Source organism: Petaurus breviceps, unplaced genomic scaffold (genome assembly GCF_028583685.1).
Source record: "Petaurus breviceps papuanus isolate PSGF00001 unplaced genomic scaffold, PetGlider_PUasm1.0 37, whole genome shotgun sequence".
Taxonomy (NCBI): Eukaryota; Metazoa; Chordata; class Mammalia; order Diprotodontia; family Petauridae; genus Petaurus; species Petaurus breviceps.
Window position 1 is genome coordinate 104,184,790 of NW_027186296.1, and position 25,854 is coordinate 104,210,643.

At 37.2% G+C, this 25,854-nt stretch overlaps 1 protein-coding gene across 6 annotated transcripts in view; it reads left to right on the forward strand.

The window, feature by feature from the left end:
• Nucleotides 1-25,854, forward strand: part of KIF20B (kinesin family member 20B) — a 111,343-nt gene that overhangs the window by 19,956 nt on the left and 65,533 nt on the right. For 5 of the 6 annotated variants that reach the window (XM_069099193.1, XM_069099192.1, XM_069099194.1 and 2 more), the window contains 8 exons: nucleotides 1,397-1,559; nucleotides 2,110-2,361; nucleotides 3,162-3,301; nucleotides 5,734-5,875; nucleotides 8,303-8,549; nucleotides 11,310-11,371; nucleotides 12,126-12,245; nucleotides 15,726-15,891. In XM_069099193.1, the coding sequence (XP_068955294.1) occupies nucleotides 1,397-1,559; nucleotides 2,110-2,361; nucleotides 3,162-3,301; nucleotides 5,734-5,875; nucleotides 8,303-8,549; nucleotides 11,310-11,371; nucleotides 12,126-12,245; nucleotides 15,726-15,891 (1,292 nt within the window). The remainder of the gene's footprint in view (nucleotides 1-1,396; nucleotides 1,560-2,109; nucleotides 2,362-3,161; nucleotides 3,302-5,733; nucleotides 5,876-8,302; nucleotides 8,550-11,309; nucleotides 11,372-12,125; nucleotides 12,246-15,725; nucleotides 15,892-25,854) is intronic. The other variant, XM_069099196.1, reaches the window with a different exon arrangement.

Below are 25,854 nucleotides of genomic sequence, written 5' to 3' on the forward strand. Positions count from 1 at the left end.
TTTCATTCAGCAAAGGAGTTGGAGGTGGGAGGGAGATGTTTTTTCCTATCTTTTCTTTCACTTCTTTGTACTTTTTAAATATTTGTTTTTGATTGCTTTGTGGTTTTTTTCCCCAATTTACTTTGTTGTTGTCATTGACTCTGCTCACTTTACAACTGTTCACAGAAGTCTTTTTGTGCTTCTCTATAATTCATCACTTTTGTTATTTCTCATAGCACAGCAATATTTCTATTACATTCAGATACAATAGATTTTTTTATCTGTCCTTCAGTTGCTGACTTGCTTTGTTTCTAGTTTTTTGCTACCACAAAAGTGCTACTACTATTCTACTGTTTTCTAATTTTTTAAAAAATTTGCTTCCCACACAGTGATTTGTGGATTGCGGTTAGTGTTGAGAAATTGGCTAAAAGACATTCTAGAAATATAGTATTAGTGTAAATACTGACTTAGTAGAGGATATTATTTAAATTTTTTACAGAAATGTAACTCTTTAAGATTTGTAGAATGCTTTATATATCATTAACTCATTTAATTCTAACAGTAACCCTGTCAGGTGGTTTCTATCATTCCCATTTTTATGTAAAGAAACTGAGACTTGGGGGGTGTTAAGTGACTTAACCCAGAGTCCAGAGTCAGGCACTGCAGCTCAGGCCTCCTTGTCTCAGAGTCAAAGCACTTTACTATATTGCAGAATGTTTCTTAGTTGCAGGCATTTTGAGATAATAAACTTCTGACGTTTTCTGTTCAAGATTTGTAAAATAGCTTCACTCTCACTAATGTAGTTTGCTTGTTTAGTTAGATCCAACATTATTCAAGATCACTTAGCATTTTAGGCTGAGTAATCAGTCAATATGTACCACCAAAAGTATATCAAATATTTATGACATAGAGTGCTGGGAAACTGAGCCCATTAAAAATTTTCCAATGTTATTTCCTTTATGACAACAGTGATATTAGCATAGGTTTCTTGTATGACATTTTTAGGCCAAACCCCGCCACATCCCACCCCAGCACCCCACAACCCAGAAAGAGACTGTTTCAATGGATATTGTGCAGAATTAATAGGAGGCAGTTGCCACTTTTGAGAATGTTGTCCAGGTGTGGCCAGGTGGCACAGTGAATAGAACACTGGCCCTGGAGTCAGGAGGACCTGAGTTCAAATCCAGCCTCAAACACTTAACACTTACTAGCTGTGGAACCTTGGGCAAGTCACTTAACCCCAATTGCCCTGCCTTCCCCCCATCCAAAAAGCAACAAAAAAAAAGAAAATGTTCTCCAAATAAGCCTTATCTTATGCCTGTAATTGCTGAATTACTCATGCCTGTATAAGATTTTAGCAACTGACTTTGGAATCTATTTAAACACATACTCACTTTAAAATTTTTTTCTTTTTTAGGTTGCAACAGCATGTGCCCTTCCGAGAAAGTAAACTTACCCATTATTTTCAAAGCTTTTTTAATGGCAAAGGGAAAATATACATGATAGTCAACATTAGTCAGTGTTGTTCTGCCTACGATGAAACGTTCAACGTGTTGAAGTTCTCAGCTGTTGCACAAAAAGTAATATATTTCAACCACCATAGTTGCTTATATTAATTTCTCATTCACTTTTGCTGAGTATACTGAATACTTTTTCTTTGGAAACATAATAGCAAGTAAAAAATTATATTGTTAATTTTAAAAGATTTATTTGAAAATTAAACTTTAAATAACTGTCTAAAGGGAATATAAGTACTGAATATGTTATTCTGGTACTAAGTGAATTTTTAAATATGTGCTATTTTGGAAGTATTCATACCAATTATCTGCATTGCAACTTTATCCCTGAGGTTAATTGATTCTATTACCTGTCTTAATGACCATCGTTCTTAAGGGGTTGGATGGAGGATAAGGAAAATCTTGCTGGTACAATTAGGACTTTGGTATTGACCCATATCTGAGTGTTCCTTCTTTACCCATGCTTCCTCTTAATAGTTTGAATAATCAAGTTGATTAAATATAAAAATGCTAAAAATCTCTTTTAAGCACTTTTGGGATTTGTTAAAAATCTGAGTTGTCAGTTGATTTATCTAGATCCTTCACTTAAGAAAAATACTGGATATTTTAACAGGTTTTTGTTCCAGACATTTTAAATTTTTCTCAAGAGAAACCATTTGTCCAGACTAACTCATTCAGAGATACATCATTCATTGCTAATAATGGAGATACTAAAGTGTTAGAAATGAAGAGAACCACCATTGAATGGGAGAGGAGTCTTGAAGATTTGGTAGAGAATCCCGATGAAGCTCAAGACGACCATAATTCGGAAGAACTAGACGTGACATTGGAAGAAGAAAAAGCTGTCAGCAAAGAGGAGTATGCAGTATGTATTATGACAGGCTGGCCGTATCCTGTTATTATTCTAGGACTTCAAGATCTGTTAGTCTTCAATAATCCCTCAGAGCTCTCTTTTCACATTTAAGTGTGCCTCTTTGGTTTTCAGCTTAAATACTGTTAATTGCCTGCCTATTATTAGTTTTCTTATTTCTTCTAAATGCAGTAGGAGAGGAGGAGAGCAGTTGATTTAGATTTTCATGATTTAAACAAAGGTGAAGCCCCAGGAGTAGGGAGCCACCAAGCTGCCTAAGGAGGGACAAACTGGCCTAGGTTGCAAATGGAGCAGATCAGAACTTCCATACAGCTAATAAATGGGATTGAGCTCATAAGTAGCTGCTGCACTTCCAATTTGGTCAAAATTGAGTGCCCCAGTGTCCACCCTTCACCCCCCATGGGTAGTGCCATCTGTGTTTGGGTAGCATTAATCTTACTGTTTAGAAGAAGCATATGTATAAGTGGGTGGGCTTCCCCAAAGGTACTGTTACTTTAAAAAGAATAAAAATTCATGGATATGATAAATATAAGATAGCACAAAGAAAAATTCACATTGTGCATTGTTTTTTTTTTTAAGCAATTGGGGTTAAGTAACTTGCTCAAGGTTACACGGCCAGTTATTTCTGGGTGTGGTGCTGAGTGTCTGAGCCCGGGATTCGATCTCCAGGTCGTCCCAACACTGGAACCGGTGCTCTTACTCGCTGAGCCACCTGGCCTCCCCTAGTGCATTGTTTTCTAAAGAAATGAATATTTTGTCTTAGAATGATCTATGGACTCTTGTAAAATTTTTAGAAACTACTTTCCCTGATAGAAGACTTGAAGAACAGACTGATAAATGAAAAGAAAGAAAAGTTAACCTTGGAGTTAAAAATTCGTGATGAAGTTATACAAGAATTTACTCAATATTTGGCTCAACGGGAAGCTGATTTTAAGTAAGTTTAAAAAATTTTAGAGTTTGATTCAATCCAGCAAACATTTGTTTATGTTAGGCACTATTATGCGCTATGTATATAAGAAAAACAAAACTGTCCTTGCTTTTTAAGGAGCTTACATTTTAGTGGGGCAGGGTGGAAATAATGTGTATTTTAGATATTTATGTGCCAAATAAATATAATGTTGTATGGAGCACTAATAGAATCAGGAGCAGTTTATTGTAGGAGCTAGCATTTTGGCTGAGCTTTGAATATAGTTAGGAATTCCAAGAAGCAGAGATGAGAAGGGAGAATATTTTGGGCATGTGGGGGCACTGGTGGATTATAATTTGAGATTATACTTTGATGAAGTATACTTGGAAACATTTTGTAATCTAGTCTTGCTAGGATGCAGAGTGTATGAGGAAAAGTAATGTGCAATCAGTATGGAAAGATAGATTGGTTATCCATTATGAAGGACTTGACATATGCTGTACAAAGAAGTTTATATTTTATCCTAAAGCAGAGAATCTTAACCATTTTTTGGTATCATATACTCATTCAGCTGTCTGACAGACTATGGAACCTTTTTTCAAATAATGATTCTAAATAACTGAAGGAAATTTCAGTTAGAGTTTAGTGAAGATAAAGATGTGATTGTTTTCAATCCAAGTTATTGGACATTTGATAATCTGTGAACCCTTTGGTAGACTGCAGGTTAAGAACCCCTACCCTAGAGGCAGTAAGGACTCCCAGTGTCTCAGGAGTTGGGTGGGATAGTGAGATCTGTACTTCAAGACTGTCATTTTGGCAACTATGGGGAGTAGGTTAGGGGGGAGACTTTTTCAGTATTTCTTTTGAGAGGTTATGAGGACTTGAATTAGTGTGGTGGCCGTATGAGTGGAGAAAAGCAGTGAACGTGAGGGATGTGGATGCACAATTGGCAAAGTGTAGTGTTAGGGACTACTCTGAGGTTGTCACTTTGGGTGACCAGAAGATTTGGTGGTGCCCTTGACAAGAATGGAGAAATTAGGAGAGAGGGTAGGTTTGGGGAAAAGGTAACAAGTTATATTTTGGACTTTTTGAGTTCAAAGTGCCTATGGGACAGCCTGGTGAAGTTGTTCAGACATTTAGAGATGTAAGACTTGAGCTCAGGAGAAGGATGATGGCTGGATATTATGGATTTGGTAGTCATTCTACAAGTAGTCATTCATAGTTGAATCCATGGCAGCTGACAAAGAGAGAGAATGCAGAGAGAAGAGATTTCAGTGAAGAACCCTGGAGAAATGCCCATAAATAAGGGGATGGGAAGGGGTTGGAGATCTGCAGAGATGACAGGGAAGGTAAGGGAGCACTGTTAAAACAGATCACGAGGGAGACTGTTGTGTTTTTGTTATGTATTTTTCCAATGGCTATTAGTGTAGAATCGTTCCTTTTTTGTAAGAGAAATTGACTTAATCTTAGTAGTTCAGGAAAAATCTCTGATTTTTCTGGGCCTAATCTTTCTTGTCTTATGCCTCTTCTTCCTACGTCCTACTCCCTACCTTTTTTCTGAAGCCCCACCACTCAATCTATGGAATTTTCTTTGCTGGAAGTTTTAGCTTCTTCAGCTAATTGGCATAACCGACCTGTAACATTAAAGGTAGGAAAATGATCAGATGGATGCATTCAGAGACCACACACCTCCTTAGAAAAGATCTGGTTCTTTTCCACAGCCTTACTGTGTGGGACAATCCAAATGTGCTCACATTGACCTGAAAGGTCAGGAGCCTGATATAACCTGGGCTCTAGATCCAGAGGGAACTATTTACACTATCATAAATTTTTGAATCTTGCATGGCCTTAATGTTATCTTTGATGTTCAGTCACTTCAGTCGTAGCAGACTCTTCATGTCCCCCTTTGGGGTTTTCTTGGGAAAGATCCTGGAGTGGTTTTCTATTTCCTACTCCATCTAATTTTACAGATGAGGAATTGAGGCAAATAGGATTAAGTGACTTGCCCAATGTCACAGAGTATGTGTCTGAAGCCAAATTTGAACACGGGTCTTCCTGACTTCAGGCTCAGCATTCTATCCACTGTACCACTTAGCTGCCCAATTATATCCTTGTTTCTTAGGTGACAGTGACTGATGTATTCTTGTACCACTCATCCTTTTTCCATCTCTGTGCCCCTGGATATTTCAAAATATGCTGCAAGGCCATTTTCCTAGGGAGAGCAAAATCCACCAAATCAAGGCCCTTTGCATTTTGGATCATGAATTGTTGTTTTTTTGTTTGTTTTTTTAATAAATGGGAGATCAGAGCCCCACAAAGCTGTGCAACATACTGGGACAACTTGGGGTGGTTATTTCATTACCTTTTTGGTAAAATTCTGAAACACTGGAAAAGAAATACCTTTTTTTCAGAGGTGAACTTGTTTTGTTGCTCAAGTAGAATTTATTTGCCTTATGAAGGGAATCTCTTCTTCAAGAACGTGAAATGTTAGAAGAAAATTCTGAACGTCGGATGGCAATTTTTAAGGATTTGGTTGCTGACTTTGAAACTTCACATGAGGAGCCAATGAATGAAACTTGTACTATGGAAGTTAAATCCAAGGTGTGTATGTGTTTTTAATTTAAAGAAATTATGAGGAAGGGCTTCTGGTATTAGGGACTGTATCATTTAGCACTGATTTTAATATATTTTTAAAAGCCCTTATTTTATTGGATATTTATTAAGCATATCATAGTCAAGGATATATAAATGTATGACTAAGCTTGATTAAACTTGGATACATAATCTGGAACAAGTTAGATGTGTAAAGAATTTAAAGCCTCAAAATTTGTCTATTTTTGCCTCTGGATTCTGATTTTGTGGATTTCTATCCATTCCTTGTTTGAACCTTGTCCCTGAATCATCACTACTGTTTACATGTGAACAACCACTTTGGTTGAAGATGAAATGTGCCTCAGCTAGAAGAAAGTTCCTTCTTGCCATGGCTGGGGACTCATCCCTTCCTTGCCATTTTTTTTTTGTTTATTTAGATGAATTCTAGTTACTGTTCTTGTTGCCCAGTGTAAAGGAGGGAACTTCTTGCCCCTACTTAGTTTTGTGACTACGTCTAGGGTTTGAGGGAAGGGATGTGCTCTCTAGAGAGTATGATCAGTTTTCACATAGGAACCTAAATGCCATTTATAACTATTCCTATGGGAAACTGTATTACAAGTTCTAAACAATTGTTTTGGTAAAAAATGTTTGACCTCTCAAACCTTATAGATTTATTTTGTCTATGTATTATTTTCTTGCTTAAGCCATTGGGTTGCAAGGACTTTTTCCCTTTCACCAAAGTGAATTTCTTTTTATAAAAATAGCAACACATTTAATGAAATAGAAGATTTGCAAGAGATCATTGCCCCTATAAACGCAGAGCACACTCTGCCACATATATACATATTGTTTCCTGGAGAGGTAGCATGCGTAGGGATCACAGAAATGTAATAACTGTGCAGAGACACATCATATTTCTAGACCTGCAGGGTGGTGTCTTACATTACCACACTGCTCTTGGTTGGCCTTTTCCTGGCTGAGCATGGCCTCTCTGATAGCCAAGGTCCTCTCTGGGCCTGCTCCTCACTGGACATGGTAGTATGTCTGTTTAGACACCATGTTCCTGCCATCTGCTACAGATATGGTGGTAAGAACTAGACTAATGCCCCTGTAGCCAAACTGCCATACCCAGCTATGAAAGGCCAGGAAAGGCCACCTCCCCAGGATGTGTACCATTGTCTGGGCTGTTGATCAAAGCCTTCCACTACATATAACTATCTTGGGGTTAGTGACTCTCAAGTCTCCTTAAAGATCATCTCTGATCTAGCTGGTGATGAATTTGAGCCTGAGAATTTTGTCTAAGGAGACAAGATTAGTCTTCTCTACCTACCTGTGGCAATATCATCATCTTTATTTTATATACCTGTCAACAGCAAGGCCTAATACTTTTGATGCTGCAAAGTTAAATTGCTTTGGTGCTGAAAAGCCTCAGTTTCAGGGGTGGCTAGGTGGCACAGTGAATAGAGCACTGGCCCTGGAGTCAGGAGGACCTGAGTTCAAATCCAGTCTTAGACACTTAACACTTACTAGCCATGTGACCTTGGGCAAGTCACTTAACCCCAATTGCCCTGCCTTCCCCCCTCCAAAAAGAAAAAAAAAAGCCTCAATTTCTCCACATTTTCCCTCAAGTAAAGAATTTGTTATCACAGCAGATTACCTATGTTTGCATGAACTTCTTTGAACAAATATCAGCACAAGTTGACATATAACATCCAGCCACATAATACATTTTAAAGAGAAGTATCTAATGTATGGCATGTATGCTAGAACTTTATTTAACTAGTTTTAATGCATGTGATTAATATATTACATAATTTATAATTCAGTAGCACTCATAGCAATTTGGCATATATTGAACTAAGTGTACAGTCCTCAAATATGAAACATGACAGTTCTATTAAATGACCAAGTATGTAGATCACAGGTGGGAACAGAGAACATGCTCCTTAGCAGTAGTACATGCATACCATGGCTTAATAGCCTGTATTAACTGATGCTTAATACAGCAATACATAGCAAACACATAAGTCATACACATCATGTAGCCAAATGTACAGAAACTACATGTTATCTTCTCTGTGGCAATTGGCCAGGTTTGACTGCATAAGTTAAACACTTCTACTTCTAAACCATCATGTTGAAAGTTTGGTATTTGACCTAATTGTCCTGATGCTATTGTTTGGAGTTTATGGATTGGTCAGGTTGCCTATCAGTAGTCTCAGACCTACTAGCCTGTGGTCTCCACCTAAGCTTGTAGCTGGTTTTAGGCTATGTCTACCTCTAGGCCTTACGGGGGGGCCCTAATAATTTGCTGAAGTTATAAAAATTTTTGCTTATTGTCTTTAAAGTCTGGCTGAAAAATATGGACTATTTTTGTAACATTGTAATAGTGAAAGCCACTATTAACGTTAGTCCTGTGGTTTTTGCTATTTTTAGGAATCAGATAATCTTGTAGGAATTGAAGACATTGTTGATTCCCTTCAAGATGATATCACTGATATTAAGAAACAGGCTGAAATTGCTCATTTATTCATTGCATCTCTTGCTGACCCCCAGGAGGCTGTTGCTTGTTTAGAACTAAAGTATAATCAAGTTACAGCTGAATTAGCTAAAATCCAAGAAGAATATGCTAAAGTCCAGCAAGAATTAGTCAAAACCCAAGAAGAATTAAAGAGAGAAAATAGTAAGTACTTTCTTTTTTAAACACAGTTTAAGCTTATATAGAAGTAATTGTAATATGTCAATACTAAAGAAAATATATTAATTTCATAATTATGGAGAAAGTAATTTAGCCACTAGATTTCATAATATATCTTTAAAATAAATAAGATCTTTGAGTATTAAAAACAAAACCCAAAAACACATGTGCAATGAAAAAACCAAACTCATGAGTGACCTTTTGCTTATTTCAAGGCTTCACCTTAGAAAAGTGATTCTTTAAATATATTTGGATCACCTTTACAAAGAAGTTAAGAAACACGTTAGGATCCATGTTGTTTTCCCTTTTTATTCCATGTGTGTACTTATAGCTCGGTGTTCCTCTTTTAAGATATAGAATCCTCTGGATTTGTAACTGAGGCCTATTCTAATGTTCACATGATATTTAAGGGAATAGCTGTACTATTCTAGATCTTTCTGCATCCTATAAACAATGTCAAATCAAGTCAATAAGTGTTTATTAAGTGCCTACTGTGTGCCAGGCATTGTTGGCAATACAAAGAAAGGTAAAAGATGGCACCTGCTGTCCAAGAGTTACAGTCTAACGGGGGGCAGTGGTAGGGAGAGACAATACACAAATAGCTCTGTACTAGTGATAAATAAGAGTTGATCAATAGAGGAAAGGCACTGGAATTAAGGGGAATTGTGAAAGGCTTCTTGTAAGAGGTGAGGTTTTAGTGAGAACTTGAAGGAAGCCAGAAAGTGAAGATGAAGAGGTGGGGAATTCTAGGTATGGTGGATATTGGTGGAGTGTCTTGAGGGAGGAATAGGAAGGAGGCCAGTGTCACTGGTCATAGAATTTGGGGATGGGGGAGGTAAGGTATAAAAAGACTGGAAAGATTATAAAGGACTTTAAATGGTAAATGACATGTTATATTTGGTATAGAAAAGAGAATATATTTGAAATAGTATTTGTTACACATATATGTTCATATATTTATATTTTTAAAATAAAAATATATTTACATTTGAAATGGAAATGATAGGGAGCCCCTGGTATCAAGCTACAGATATTTCCTTATTTTTTTAAATGAACAAAAATCTTTCTTTTTCCTCTCATATATTCCCCATTGGAAAAAGAAAAACAAAACTCTTGTAACAAATATGCATAGTCAAGCAAAATACATTGCCTAATTGGCAACTTGTTCTAAAATATATGTTTCAATTTGCACACTGACTAAGTCTGTTAGGAAGTGTGGAATATCATGCTTCCATTATTAGTCCTCTAGAATGGTGGTTGGTCATTGCGTTGATCAGAGTTCTTAAGTCTTTCAAAGTTGTTTTTCTTTATAGTGTTGTTATTGTATAATTCATTCTCTTGTCTCTGCTTACTTCATTCTGCATAAATTCGTGTTTTCACAGTTTTCTCTGAAACTTTCCTTCATCTTTTCTTACAGTACAATCTTATTTCATTACATTCGTACTATATTTTTCAACCTAATTTGTTCAGTCATTTTGCCACCATGAAAAGAACTACTACCAATATTTTTGTATATAGGCTCCTATTTCCTCTTTCCTGGATCTCTTCAGGGTAGTAGGTATAGTATGGGATAAAGTGTCATTGGGTCAAAGGGTATCCACAGTTCAGTAACAGTTCGTTGGTCATTGTTCTAAATTGTTTTCCAGGATGAATGTGAATGGCCAGACCAGTTCACAGTTCCATCAACAGTACCTTAATGTTCCTGTTTTCCCAAAGTCCTTCCAACATTTGTCCTTTTTTTTGGCCAGTGGTACTAATCTGATGGGCATATTATTTGGTTTCAAGGGCTGTGTGGAAGCAGGATGGATAAATGTATTTATAGATGTAATAGGTATATCTGCTTTATGAAATATTCCACAGAGGTACATGACCATAGCTTTTACTTAGCTTCCTTCCACTTCCAAAAAGTTAGTTACATGGTATGATAGGAAAGTACAATTAATTCTTATTGCTTAATTGACACTAATCCTTATTTATCAGAAGCAAGTAGCCCCTAGCAAGGCTATCTAGTCTTCAGTTGCTTATTTTGTCTTCTGACTTGTAGAGCCAATACAATGTCTACAGTGCCCATGATCACTATAAATAGACCTGCATGGTGCCCCATTGCAAAATATAACAGGCTCTCCCTATGGAAGACAGAAGCAAAACATTTATTCAGACACACACAAAAAACCAAATCCCAACACCAGGAAATTGAATCCATCATAGCAACATAGAAGTTAATGCACCACAACATAGCAGAGAGTCACACCATCCTTTAACCTTCCCACAAACCAATATTTGACCAATATTTTACTCATGAGACTGACTCTTTGCCTGGGTGTCCTCTCTCTCCCACCATCTCTCTGGCTCTGACTCCCAGCTTCCTGTGGGCTCTGCTCCAGTCTTCAGCAAACTCCTCCCACCATGGGCTCCATGTGACTACATTCAGCCTATTAGGGGGCAGAGTTTATTTTCAAAGCAGGAAAGGTCTTCAAATTCTCCCAGGCTTATTAAGGGGCAGGGAAGATCTTCAAATTCCCATTACTGTTACATGACTACGCTTCCATATTCTGGTATGGCAAAGTTGAGAGGTGCTTCTAAATATTTACATTACTATGCCTATCACCATTAGTACTTGCCTTTGAAGAAATCTACAATTAAGTTAATGGGGAGCTGCTTAGTGATATGTGTTTTGGATGCTGTCTATTTGTTTTCAAGGCTGTGTAAAGTTAACATCTGCTTTTCTATGTTCTGTTTTCTCAGAATCAGAAATGCACACTACTGATTACAAGATATCTGTTCATGAGCTTGAAAATGCTAATAAGGTGATGCCTTAGAATTTTATGTGATAACATTATTAGTGTTTTTAATGTGCTTCTTCATGCTGTTCATTCAGTTCCTTCCTTCCTTCCTTCCTTCCTTCCTTCCTTCCTTCCTTCCTTCCTTCCTTCCTTCCTTCCTTCCTTCCTCCCTCCCTCCCTCCTTTCCTTCCTTCCTTCCTTCCTTCCTTCCTTCCTTCCTTTCTCCCTTCCTCCCTCCCTCCCTCCTTTCCTTCCTTCCTTCCTTCCTTCCTTCCTTCCTTCCTTCCTTCCTTCCTTCCTTCCTTCCTTCCTTCCTTCCTTTCTTTTTGTAGGGAGGAAGGCAGGGCAGTTGGGATTAAGTGCCTTGCCCAAAGTCGCATGGCTAGTGTTAAGTGTCTGAGGCCAGATTTGAACTCAGGTCCTCCTGACTTCAGGGCCAGTGCTCTATTCACCATGCCACCGAGGTGTACCCATTCGGTTTCTTAAGGCTTTGCTAGTGTGTTAGATAAGGGAGTCAGACCATTATATTGGCCTTATTGAGTATTGAATACTTTGATACATCCAGATTAAAGCATATACATACAAGATATAAATGTTTAGGTGTCAGTGTTAAATTGTTAAATGTTATAGATGATAGATTGTTGCTAAGTTCTCTTAGCAATAATGAACCTAGAATTGAGAGGATTTTCTTTTAAGAAGCTATTTTATAAATGAATCTAATATCTTAACATTTGTAATTATATCTATATTCTAAAAATTTCTTTCTTCTTTCCAAAAGAAAATAGCTGCACAGGATCAGAGAATTCAAGAGTTAATGGATATTATTGATCAAAAAGAAGATACTATCAACAAATTACAGAATTTGGTATCACATATGGAAGATACATTTAAAGGCTGCGTAAGAGTCTAACTGCTGATTTATTAAACTAGTTTCATTTCCTAATTTAGAAGACAAGTCAGATTTTTAAAAGAAGCTGGTATCCTTGTCTTAAGTAAAATTGAGCTAACATGGCTTATGTTACTTGGTAGACTTTTAAAATTTAGATAAAATTGCTTGTAATTATAATTTCATATCCTACATAAAAGTACTTCTAAACTTTTGAAATATTGAATCTAGATCATTTAACATGCCCCTTACTTGGGACAGATATATTTTTATGACTCTCAAGTATAGATGGATAATGGTGCTTTAACCTCTGGCAGAATGGATGAGGGTACAGGAATCCTTAGAATGTAAAGTCCCATAAATTAGAATTGGATTACATGTAAAAGAGGGAGGAGGACATGCAGCCCTATTAAACTTTCTCTATAATATTACAAAGTTGAGTTAAATTTAATTTAATTGTGTTTTCAATCAACAATTTATATTGATAATGAGTATTTTTTGTGTTACTGTATACAGTGACCTCTAAATTGATTTTTCAGATTGTTGTTATTTTTCCTTAAATTGGGATTGATTTATATGCTAGGTGTACTGGTAGCTGTCCCCTCCTACCCCACACTCCATCCTGGAATATTTTATCATTTATACAAGGAGTAGATTGTTTAGTTCTGGCTGTGTCTTGACTGTTGCATGTTAATGCTACCCCTGAGAAGCCACATTCATCACCTAATTTAACCTTAGATCATGATGAATTTAGTAATAGCAAAGGGAGAAGTACAGTGGTTAAGAAAGTACCAATTTTCTAATAAACCCACCTTCTCATTAGACTACTTAATTTGGGGACAGGGAGGATGGGGAATTCGTTGGTACTTTGATGTTCTTCTATGCCAGGCCCTTTTTGGAGACATAGCATGATATAATAGTGTTGAATTTGTAATCAAAGGAACTGGTTTAAAGTCCCAGCTCTACAATTTAACAAATCACTTTAACATTTCTCATCCTCAGTTTCCTCATCTGTAAAATAAGGGGGATTAGACTCTGATCTCCAGGGTTCCCTTTCAATTCAAAATGTGTAATTCTGTGACTTTTTAGCATGTATATTTTCCATATAGCTTCTGAACCAGGATAAAATGCAACCCAGTTTATAAGAAAATAAATATCTAAAAGTTAAAAGCTTTACACATTCCTACCAGGTGACCCTGGGCAAAGTGCTTAACTTTTCAGTGCCCCAGGCAACTCTAAAAATTAAATATCAGAGCATTTACTGTTCTTTTTTTTTTTTTTTTCGCTTTTTGGAGGGCAGTTGGGTGATTTGCCCAAGGTCACATGGCTAGTTTTTGTGTTAAGTGTCTGAGGCCAGATTTGAACTCAGGTACTCCTGACTCCAGGGCTGGTGCTCTATTCACTGTGCCACCTAGCCAGCCACCCCCTTCCCCCACATTTACTGTTCTTCATGGGGGGAGAGGGAAAGGGGGGTTCAGTGTCCCTTATCAGTGAAATTAAAGGTCTTGCCTCAAACAAGAAATACTTCCAAGTTATTAAGGAAGTATAGTGCTTATTTTAATTGGGGGATTTAGTCTTCTTAAGTTGGTGTTGTAAAGTTGCACAAAAATCTTTATAATTTATAATAGCTTTGTATGTACATAGGATAAAAGGAAATATTAAGGCCTGCTTTCACTGATATTTAGTAAAGTATAATCCAGCTTTGTCTGAATTAACAATTTTTAGTAGCAAGAAACCTAAAGTTCCAGCAGATGGAGATATTGTAATAGAAAAAAATGTTTAGTGAGTAAAACCTGTTATGCCCTTAACTCCCTGTTCTTTCTGAAGAGGAGGACTTTTTCCTTTTAAAAACAAAAAAAGAGGTGCAAACCAGGACTTACTGATAATATTTTCTAGTTTGGGGAGACAATGAGGATGCCCCTGGCTTTAATCCTGAGCAGTGAAATGTTCTGAAGAGAAGCATTAACTTAAACGTTTCGTTTTTGCTCCTCCACAGTTTTAGGGAAAAGCATTTTGGATGCCTACAGACAAGGCTTATATGTTTAATTACAGACATAGTTTACTTGTATGATAGATAGTACTTTTAGGGGGTAGGAGGGTGAAGGGTTGAACAAAAATAAATTTACTTTGTTTTTGCATTTATACTTATAGATTTATATGCTCATGCCTACTATAACATGTATGAATTTAATGATTTTTGTTTATACCTACGCATCACTTTCATGAACATCAGAATTATAGTAAGACTTTTTCATAGTTAATAATCATAATAGTAATGGTGCTTAAAATTGTGTAATATTCCAAAGTTTTTGAAAGGCTTTATATTACCCAAAGGTTTCCAGTGCTTTAATTATCCACATAAAAAACGACATAGCAACGAAGAGCAGACACTTCTGCTTTGCACGCCCAGGGAGGCTCCTGCAATCACAGATTTAGAACTCCAGGGACTTCACTCATCTTACACATGAGGAAACTAAGACTCAGAGATGATAGGTGAATGGTCCAAGCCTAGGTCTCCACGATAGTAAATGGTGGAGCCAAGATTTGAGCCCAGAAGTTTTCATTCTAAAATCCAGCCCTTTTTCCATTGTACCACACTGCCTGCCTGCGGCGTTTCAAAAAGCTGCCAAAGATGACTTATGTTTTATGAAATCACTGAGTCTTCAAGCTTTAGGGAAACAAGTTTTGGAAATATCCCAGGTAGAACTCTTTTCTGAGGTTCCCTACAACTGAGAGGTATCTTATGTCCAAATCAAATCACCTGAAGTGGTTTATAGATTGTCCTCAGATACAATTACAATTATAAATGGAGAAATATAGTTGAGTTTTTAATCCTAAGTTCTTCAGTTTGTAGTGAATGCAATTACTTTTTTTCCCTTTCTTTTTGGTTCAGACCTCTAATTTTATTGTGTGAAGAGTGCCCAGGATGGACATTTCTTCCACTGATGCAGATCTGGAACACTTCAGAGTCAGCACTTGAAAACAGGTCTTTCCTATTTCAAGGCTGGCCTTCTGGCTACTATACCATAGTCTCTCATTGATGTATGGGTATTATTGTAAAAATGGGTGAAGAATGTGAAGTCAAGCAATAGTTACTGGAGGAAATCAGAGAAGAATCAAAAACATGACTTTGGAAATAACTTTGAAACATTTTTCCAATTGTTTACAAATTTGAAAATTAATATGTTGTATCATTAGAGAGAATAAATTTGGATTGTATTTGTAAGGCATCTTATAGTGCTTAGAATGCAATTCTTAGAATCAGGACTGTTGCCTCAGCCATTTAATAACTGTGATCTTGGGAAAGTCTTTTACCCATTTTACAGATAAGGAAACCGAGGCTCTACAAGATTAATAATATTTGTACTACTTAATCACAGGGCTGTTGGAGGAAAGCAATTTGTAAATTTTAAACTTGTGCTGTATACATGTGAATTCATAATTTTTTTAAAATTGTTCCACAAAAAGTAATTTGAACTTGTTTTGTTTTAGGATGAGACCTTGTTTACTATTAAAAAGGAAATATCAAAGTTGAACAGTAATGAAAGCATTGAGGATATTCATACTCAGAGGGATAAGGAGAACAGAGGCCACTTGGGAAGAAAGCGATCATTTGAAGACAGTCCACTCCAGCAGGAAGAGCTGCCCATCAAGAAAGGTACCACTTCTTCAGCTGCCACCTGGGCCTACTTCAGAAAGCTAACTCCTGTGCCAGAACTAAACAGGAGAATTGCAAACAGGAATAAATTTGTTCATCTAAGGAAAAATCTTGGATTAAAAACTAAATGCCAGTCACTTCTACTCTGAGATGATTGGCAGGTTTTTTTTTTAGAGTCAGGACTGTACTTTATAACTGTTGTCTAAGCATTTTAATAAATATCTATTTAGATTTTGTGCTTTTTCCCCTTTTTGCTACTTTTGCATGCTTATTAATTCTTTAGTTTCCATGTTCATGGTGCTTGATTAAAACTCAGTAATTCTTTCTCTTTTCTTTCCTTCCTTGTTATTGTCATTATGTTCCAAAAAATGGCAACACCTCTTTTTATGAAATGCTCGTTCTCTTCCTTCTTCAAAATTGCACGCCACTGTTCTTGGTGCAAAATATTGGAAGATAAGCTTTTTGTGTCAGATTTCCTGTCTCAAAGGCATTGGAGTTAATGTGTTCCCCCCAAGGTTGTTGAGAATAATGGAATATCCACTCAGTGCTACATTTCTAGTATATAAGGAATAAACTTTTAAAAGGCGAGAGAGATCAATAAATATTTAGAACCATTAACTGAGCTGGAAAAGCCTTGATTTGATAGTTAAAGAAACTGAAGCCTAGAGATTATGTAATTTACACAATTCCCAGCTAGACAGAAACAGCAAAGATTTGAATCTAGATTGCTTGACTTTGAGTTCAGTATTCTTTCCAGATATAAAGTCTAACTCTTCCAAATTCTACCTTTTTTATAAGGAGAGGCTCCTTCACATTACTTAAAGATATTCAGATATTCCATAATACCTTTCCAAAGTTTTGTATAATATATATCATGATTAGGGTTTTACTTTTATCTATATTCCCTCACCTTTTAAGAAGAAGGAAGGGAAAAAGTACCTGGGCAGTTTGTTTTTAAATATACTGTTGCATATCTAGACAGAGTATCTTTTTTTTTTTTTTTTTTGCTTTTTGGAGGGCAATTGGGGCTAAGTGACTTGCCCAAGGTCACACGGCTAGTTTGTGTTTTAAGTGTCTTAGGTTGGATTTGAACTCAGGTCCTCCTGACTCCAGGGCTGGTGCTCTATTCATTGTACCACCTAACCGCCCCAGAGTATCTTTAATATGAAGTTTGGAAGAAAATTACATTATTAACTTGGATAATTAATATCGGATAATTCCTTAATTTTTCCTTTCATCCTCCCCTCCCCCACAAAAGCCTATAAGATACTCCATTATCTATATCCAGGCTGTAGGAACAGATTGAAATATTTGATAATATATGATTTTTCTGTTGCTGAAAAATATAAAACTTTGTACAAGTTTTTTAGGTAACTACTGTCACTTGGATTACATTGCTTAGGTCCGAGATGTAATCTTTTTAGGTGAAGCAGAGATGTAACATATACTCATTATTTTAAAAATCAGAACATGTATTTATAAATTTCTCCTTTTTATTCATAAGCAACAGAATACTCAGAGTAAAGATTAAAAGAAATAGAAACTCATAAAGTACTTCTGTCATTGCTTACCTGTTATAAACTTTTCTTACTAATTTTTCTTTTATACTTAAAGTTTTTATCTTAACTCCAGGACTGCCTTCTAATTCTCCCTCTCTCTCAAAATAAAACAAAGGTTAGAAATAAAGTAGTCAACCTCCTATCTCCAAACTTCACGCTGTGAGACATTCTTGACTCTTGAAATGACGAAAGATTTAGAGAGGAACATTCCTTTACTGATTACAAGTATCACTTTATTGTTTCTTCTGTCCCTGCAACTGTTACAAACAAGCATGGTGTTATGGAATGAATTCTGGGTTCAAGTCTTTCATCTGATACTTTCTAGCTGTGATGCTGGGCAACTTGCCTTCCCATTCTAGGCTTTCAGTTCTTATTTGTAACATGAGATGGTTGGGCCAGATGTCATTTCCAGCTTTAACATTCTTTGAATTTGTTTTGGAGAAGAATATAGAAGTTTACTAGTTAAAAAAGCAATACAAAAGTTATACACAAGTTTCTTATGCTCAAAAAAGCAAGAAGATAGAATCATTGACACATTTAGTACACATTAGGAGTGTGAATCTAGCTTGATGGCAAATTGAAATAAGGAAAGTGAATTTTAGCTGAAATCTTGATCAGTGGAAATGGCAGAGATGATTGGCATTTTTTATATTGAATCTTATACTAGGGAACTTGTGCCAAATGTTGAAAAATAATACAGTCAGTCCCATATTACTATAAAAATGTCATTTGAATATAGTAGGAACAATATTATAGTGAAGTAGAATAACTGATTGAGGTAAATGTCCTCAAAAGTAGACAGAAACCTGAGCTGCCATCAGACTGGTAGAATTGAGAAATTCAGAGGAAAAAAAGTTGGGAAACCTAAAAAAAATTCAAAACATAAAAAGCAGGTTTAAAATACCAAATATGTTAAGTTTTGCTAAGGGAATCAACTTATCTCCATCTCCAGATAGCAGCAAAATGATTTGAAATAATACAAGGAAGAATTTCTTGTTCAGTTATTAGGTTAAAATGGAAAGTATAAAATTTCTCATGGATATTGCTTCTTACAGGATTGTTGTAAGTAAAGTGCTTTAAAAACTTTAAAGTGCTATATAACTTAGTTATAGTCAACAGCATGGTATGTAGAAGGCTGGCTTTGGAATCAGAAAGACCATGAGTCAAGATTTGTCATCCTGGGGCAGCTAGGTGGCACAGTGAATAGAATGCTGGCCCTGGAGTCAGGAGGCCCTGAGTTCAAATCTGGCCCCAGACACTTGACACACTGTGTAACCTTGGGCAAGTCACTTAACCCCAATTTCCTTGCCTTCCCCCACTCCAAAAAAAAAAAAGTTTTGTCATCCTGTCTGGTGACTCTGGGCCTGCTACTTAACCTTTCAAGTCTGCCTTCTAGTCAGAGAAGGGGCTAACCTACCTTAGGAGGTGTTTCTTCATCTAGATATTCCCTATATTAATGAAATATAAAATCTGTCAGCTAGAATTTATTGAACACCTACTATGTGCTGGGTACTCTGCAAAAGCCTAGGAATACAAAGAAAGGAAAAAGTTCCTGCCTGCATGGAGCTCACCATCTAATGGGGGAAACAAACTTGCAAACAGCTATATACAAATAACATGTACAGGATAAATTTGGAGTAGTAGTCTTAGAGGGAAGGCAGTAGGATTTGTTAATGTCCTAGTATTTTGGACAATTCTCTGTCAAGGAACAGATCATTTAGTATTTCAGGTTACCTCATATGAAAAGTAGCTGATTCTAAATAGATCTTCCAATGTCCTTCCCTCTCAATTGTCATCTAATGGTGGCTAGAAAATCAGTAATAAGTGGCACATGGATTTAAGTCACAATTAAGGCTCTACATATCCAAGTCAGGAAGGTTTTGAAATTCATGTACAGCCATGGAAAAGTGTTACTTTCCTAGCTGGTAAGCTTTGTCCTTTGCTAGTGGAACAGACATGAGGTTTAAGTGCATGTGTACCTGTTCAGCATTAGCAGAACATATCTCAGTTGGAACTTCCATTCCCCATTGGTGCTTTTTATTTGCCTGTTACCAATGTAAAGGTTAAGAGCCCTCATCCTGAAATCAGAATTGAAATGTGGCTCATATACAGAATAGCATGAAGCAGGGCAGCTTACCTTTAGAATATATATTCCCTTAGGCAAAGCCAGCATCTTCCACACGGTTATAGAGCCAAGTAGTTTAAAAAATAACTAAGTGCCCAAAGACCAGAAAATGTAAAGTGTGTTCTAAGAAAGGGCAAAAATAAATAAATAAATAAACCAGCCTCAGTAATTGCTGCCTGGTAAAGACAAATTGAGGCAAGCATTTTCATTGTGGTGCTTAGAGAGGCCCTGGACCATGACTACATTATCAATTTATGAACAGTACTGAATATGCAGGATTGATATAAGCCAGTAATCAATAATTTATAGAATTTCCAAGTGAAAAATAATTTCAGTTTTGGTACATCACTCAACTTAATAGATAAGAGAGAAAGAAATAGTGACAATCTACCTAGATTTTGTGACAACATTGATTTGTTCCACGTGACTTTCTTAATCAACTTGGTAAAATCAAGGGGAATATGTTTGCCAATACATTAGGGATCCAGCATTGCCCAGAAGTTGATTTTCCTATCACCACTGCAAAGTTTTGTTGTTTTTGTTTTTGCTTTTTGGAGGGCGATTGGGGATAATTGACTTGCCCAAAGTCACACGGCTAGTAAGTGTTAAGTATCTGAGGCCAGATTTGAACTCAGGTTCTCCTGACTCCAGGGCCAGTGCTCTGTTCTCTGAGCTACCTAGCCGCCCCTGTCCCACTGCAAAGTTTTAATGAATGGGGTGAAGAAAATTTATTATTTGGTCCTCCTTTTTGAATTTAGCTATGTCAGTACTCAAATAATAGACTTTCTTAAAACCTTTTCAATTTGATCAGACCGATACTCTCATAGCCTTTGAAGACTCTGGGTCACTCTCTTGTACTATGACCAGAAATCAGAGAAGGACTTCAGTGAGCAATGTTAAAAAAACAACTTCCTCCATTGTGAGAACTGATACCACGTGTAAAGTAATGTTTTGTTAATACTGGTGAGTTTTCAAGACTCTCGTATTATTCCTCTTCTGCCTTTATGGGATAAAATATTTCTTGTTGGACCTGGGTGCTTTAAACATAGGTAAAATTGCAAGTGACCAGATTTGTTGTAGAAATGATACTGGTTATAAACATGGATTATAAAAATAGAGTTCAAAGCATTGGTGACAATTCAGAGCATTTTTCAGAAATAGAACGAAATGGAGAGTATCTGAATACTTCTGAAGATTTAGAAGAGCAAGAAAAATGTTTCTGTGGTTAAACGTAAGACCTTTGAGAAAATCTTTTAGGGACCTGATTTTAGCATGGTGAAAAATTACTGAATTAGTAACCAAAATACATCTTAGAAGAAAATTCATGGTGGGTGATTATAGTAGAGACACAATTACTTCAATAAATAATTATCAGCCAGTATTTATTAAGTATCTACTATATGCCAGGTACTGTTCAAGATGCTGGGAACAGAAATGCAATAAATGAGACAATGCTTACTTGCAAGGAACTTAACATTCTAATGAGGGAGGCAAATCCGTATGTAAGTATATGCAGAATAAATAATAAGAGAAGAAATACAAATAAATGTAAAGTAACTAAATAACAAGGTGGTCTGAGATGGGCAGGACACTAGCAACTAGGGAAGATCAAGAAAAGCTTCTGAAAGTATCCTGAAGGAGAAAAGGGACTCCATGAAGTGAAGATGAAGGAGTATATTTTGGATATGGAGGATGACCGATGTGAAGACAGGCTCCCAAAAGAGTGTCATTTAGGATATGTGGGAGATAGAGTGTTGTGGACGAGGAACAGAAAGAAGTCCAATTTGACCAGATCACTGAGTGTGGGAAGGTGTAATGGGAATGGGAATTTGAAGATCTTCCCTGCCCCTTAATAGACCTAGGCAGGAGTTTGAAGACCTCCCCTGCTTTGAAAATAAATTCTATCCCCTAATAGGCTGAATATAATCACATGGAGCCTGTGATGGAGGGAATTTGCTAAAGGGAGGGGCAGAGCCCACAGGAAGCTTCCGTGCTGTGAAGATAAACTCTGCCCCCTGATAGACTGAATGTAGTTATGTGGAGCCTCCCATGTGGTAGGAGGAGTTTGCTGAAGGGAAGCAAATTAGAGGTCAAGGGAAGCAAACTAGAGGTCAGTGTTAGCTAGACAGTGGGGGAGAGAGGAGGACCTCAGACAAGGAGTCAGATAGGCTCCTGAGTACATGTTGATCTTGTATTGGTTTGTGGGAAGGCTGAGGGATGCTGTGGCTCAGTGTTATTATGGCTTCTGAATATCTTTGGTACTATGATGGAATCAGCTTACTGGTTTTGGGATTTCGTTTTCTGTTGTCTAAATAAATGTTTCAGTTCTGTCCTCTACCTGGAAAATCTGGTATATTTTGCAATTGAACGTCATGTGATATTTATAGTCATGGTCTTTATTGTGATCATGAGTGCTGTAAATATTGCATTGGTGCTACAGAAGGGAAGTAACATCCAATAAGGCTACAAAGACAGGATGGGGCCAAGTTGTTGAGGTGTTTATGAGCTAAACAGAAGGGTTTCTATTTAATTCTAGAAGCAGTAGTCGCTACTGGTGTTGATTAAATTGAGGAATGACAGGGTCAGATCTAATTCCTTGAGGGCAAGAATGATTTCTTCTTTAGTCAGTACCTTATACATAGTAGGAATTTAATAAATGATTTGAATTGAACAGATAGAAATTGCGGGGGGGGGGATGGGTACAATTTAGAGGCAAGAGTTTTTCCTGAAGTTAAGTGTTGAATTTAAATAGTTTTTCACCAGTTTAAAACATTTTATACTTGCTAGCTTATTGTAAAGATTATGGTTCAGGCAAAGTTTCTAATTGATGAAGTCAAATTAGATTTTAGTGTATCTGATAAGCTAAGATTTCTTTGTTATTTAAGAGTCATGTGGATAATTTGCATAAATTTATGGTAACATTCTCTACTGGTTAAGCTATCATATAATGGGTTTACAGTGGTACTTGGTTTCCTGTGGTAGTTGGAAGAAAAGACAAATGTTACCTATTTAGTCAAATAGATCCTATTTCAGTTGTAGTTTGTAGTCCTTGTGATGCTAACAGTTTTTCTTTTGTTTTAAGTGTTGATCAAATACATTATTCTCCGTTAGGCAGCAGGTCTCTAAGGCATATTATGTGTCCCATATCATGCTAAGCTTGGACATATGAAGGAAGACAAGAAACAACCCCTGCTCTCAGCATTCTGATGGGGGAAATAACATGTAAATAACTAGATATATTGTTAATATAATAGGTAGGTAATATATAGCTATATAAAGGTAACTAGGGGAAAAACCTCTTGTAGAAGAATTTGAACTGAGTTTGAGGCAGGCGAAATAAACTCAAGAGATGGGAGTGATAAAGCAGACCGTTCTGAGCATGCGAGTCAGTCAGTGCAAAGGCATGGAGACAGGGAAATGTTATATCATGTACGAAGAACTATAAGAATTCCCATGAAACTAGATTGAAGAATGCATGGAGGGGAGTTAAGGTATAAGAAGGATGGAAAGATAGGAGGGGGTGAGGATATGAGAGCTTTAAATGCCAAAGAGAGGATTTTATATTTAATCCTGGAGGCAATTGGGAATCACTGGAGCTCTTTGAGCAGAATAGTGACATGATCAGAAATGTACTTTTAAATAATTACCTTGGCGTGTGAACAGAGGATGGATTGAGGTTCATAACTTTGCTATTATCCTTGACTCCTCTCTCTCTGACCCCACATATAGAATCAATTGCTAATCAGCCTCAAGTGGGAGAACATTTAAAAGGCAAATGTAGTAGAGAAAGTGATAGGTGATGAAAAATGAATTAGAGTTATGGCTGCATAAATGAAGAAAAGAGCACATAACAAGATTTGGTGAAGGTAAAAATGACAAGGTTGGCAATGATATTATTTGGGATGGGTGTAAGTGAAGTTATTTTCAACAGTGAAGTTGAGCCTGGTTGACTGGGAAGATGAGGGTGCCATTGAAAATAATAGGGAAAGGGGCGGCCAGGTGGCTCAGCGAGTAAGAGCACTGGTTCCAGTGTTGGGACGACCTGGAGATCGAATCCCGGGCTCAGACACTCAGCACCACACCCAGAAATAACTGGCCGTGTAACCTTGAGCAAGTTACTTAACCCCAATTGCTTAAAAGAAAAAAATTTGGGCGGCCAGGTGGCTCAGCGAGTAAGAGCACCGGTTCCAGTGTTGGGACAACCTGGAGATCGAATCCCGGGCTCAGACACTCAGCACCACACCCAGAAATAACTGGCCGTGTAACCTTGAGCAAGTTACTTAACCCCAATTGCTTAAAAAAAAAAAATTTGGGCGGCCAGGTGGCTCAGCGAGTAAGAGCACCGGTTCCAGTGTTGGGACGACCTGGAGATAGAATCCCGGGCTCAGACACTCAGCACCACACCCAGAAATAACTGGCCGTGTAACCTTGAGCAAGTTACTTAACCCCAATTGCTTAAAAAGAAAATAATAGGGAAGTAGGGGAGGCCAGGTGGTGCAGTGAGTAAGAGCGCCGGCCCCGGAGTCGGGAGACCCGGGATCGGTTCCAGCCTCAGATACTTAACACCCACACAAAATAACTGGCCATGTAATCTTGAGCAAGTTACTTAACCCCAATTGCTTTTAAAAAAAAAAGAAAAGAATAGGGAAGTTCAGAAGAGGGAAAGGTTTAAAGGGGAAAGATAATGTATTTTGTTTTGGACATGTTGAGTTTGAGAAGGCGATGGATGTTTCCAGTTTGAAATATCCAAGAGGCATTTGTCAATATGTGACTGTAGCTCATCAAAGGGACTAGGCCTGGGTATATAGATCTGGGAATCATCTGTATAGAGATAATCATTGAATGCATGGGAGCTGATGAGATCATCAAGGGAGAAGAGAATTGATCCAAGACAGATCTTTGGGAGACACCCACAGTATATATAACCTGGATAAAAAGATCCAGCAAACAAGACTGAGAAACAGCGGTTGGGTAGATAGGTAGGAGGAGAATGAGGAGAGAGCAGTGTCAAAAAGCCTACAGAGAAGAGAGTATCTCAAGGGAGGTGTTTGACAGTGTCAAATGCTGTAGAGACAGAGGATCAGTATTCAGAAAAAGCCTTTACATTTGGCAATTAAGAACTCATTGGTAACGGGAGAGGGCAATTTCAGTTGAAGAATGAGATTGAAAGTTAGACTATGCAGTCTAACAACAGACTGTGTAGGGTTTAGACAGGAGTTAAAGGAGAGGAAGTGGAGGCATGGATTGTGGACAGCTTTTTCAAGAAGTTAAGCCATGAAAGAGAAGAAAGTTATAGGATTATAGCTAACAGGGCAGGATGGATCAAGTGAGGTTTTTGTAAGGAGGAGGACACCTGAGCATGTATACTGCCAGAAAGATCCAAGAGAAGAGAAGAGTTGTGTTGATGGTGGTACTAATTTGTTGAAGAAGCTGGGAGTAGATGGCATTGAAAGTTCATACAGATGAGTTTTGCCTTGGGAGAATTGAAGGACTTCTATCTGAGACTAGGGTGAAGAAGGAATAGTGAATGGAGATGTCAGAATATGAGATAAGAAGGGAAAGGAGATCTCTCAATGAATGGTCTCAATTTTTTCTGTGAAGTATAAGACAAGGTCCTCAGCTTGAGAGGGTGGCATAAGTGAATGCCATGGGAGATTCTCTACAGTGTCCCAAAAGCCATAGTACAGTTTTAAACTTTAATGCCTTAAGATTATGCTGTGACTTTTGAGACACCTATGGAGCATCCTGATCACACCTTATTTGGTTGTGGGCTAACCATGTCATGTAAAATAAGGATAGACAGAATCTAAATGAGGAGTTAAGTGGTATTTTTTTCTCCAAAAGACAAATAAGCTTTAGTTCATGGACCTGGTGGCATCATTTTGATTAACCATATCCCTTTTGGGTTTACTCCTTGACTCTCATCTGTGCTTTAGTAATTAATAATTCAGACTCCAGTAACACGTCATAGGAAGCATAGAGGAGATCCTTGGTTGAGAAGGTAGGGGTAGGTTGTACTTTGGGAGGCTTGAGGAGAGACAAGAAGGTCTGGGACAGACAATGGAGAGTAGCATAGTGAAGCATTTAGGGAGAAATAGAATGTTGACATAGCTTGTGAGATCCCAAGATACAAAAGAGATTTTTTGGTTTTATAAGACAAACTTTTAGGGGAATTAGTGCAAAATGAACTATTTATGAGACTTCTGAATATTGTCTAACATCCTATATTTTGATAAATATTTGATGCTTAATTTGTTCACCAAAAAAAATTTGCATGCA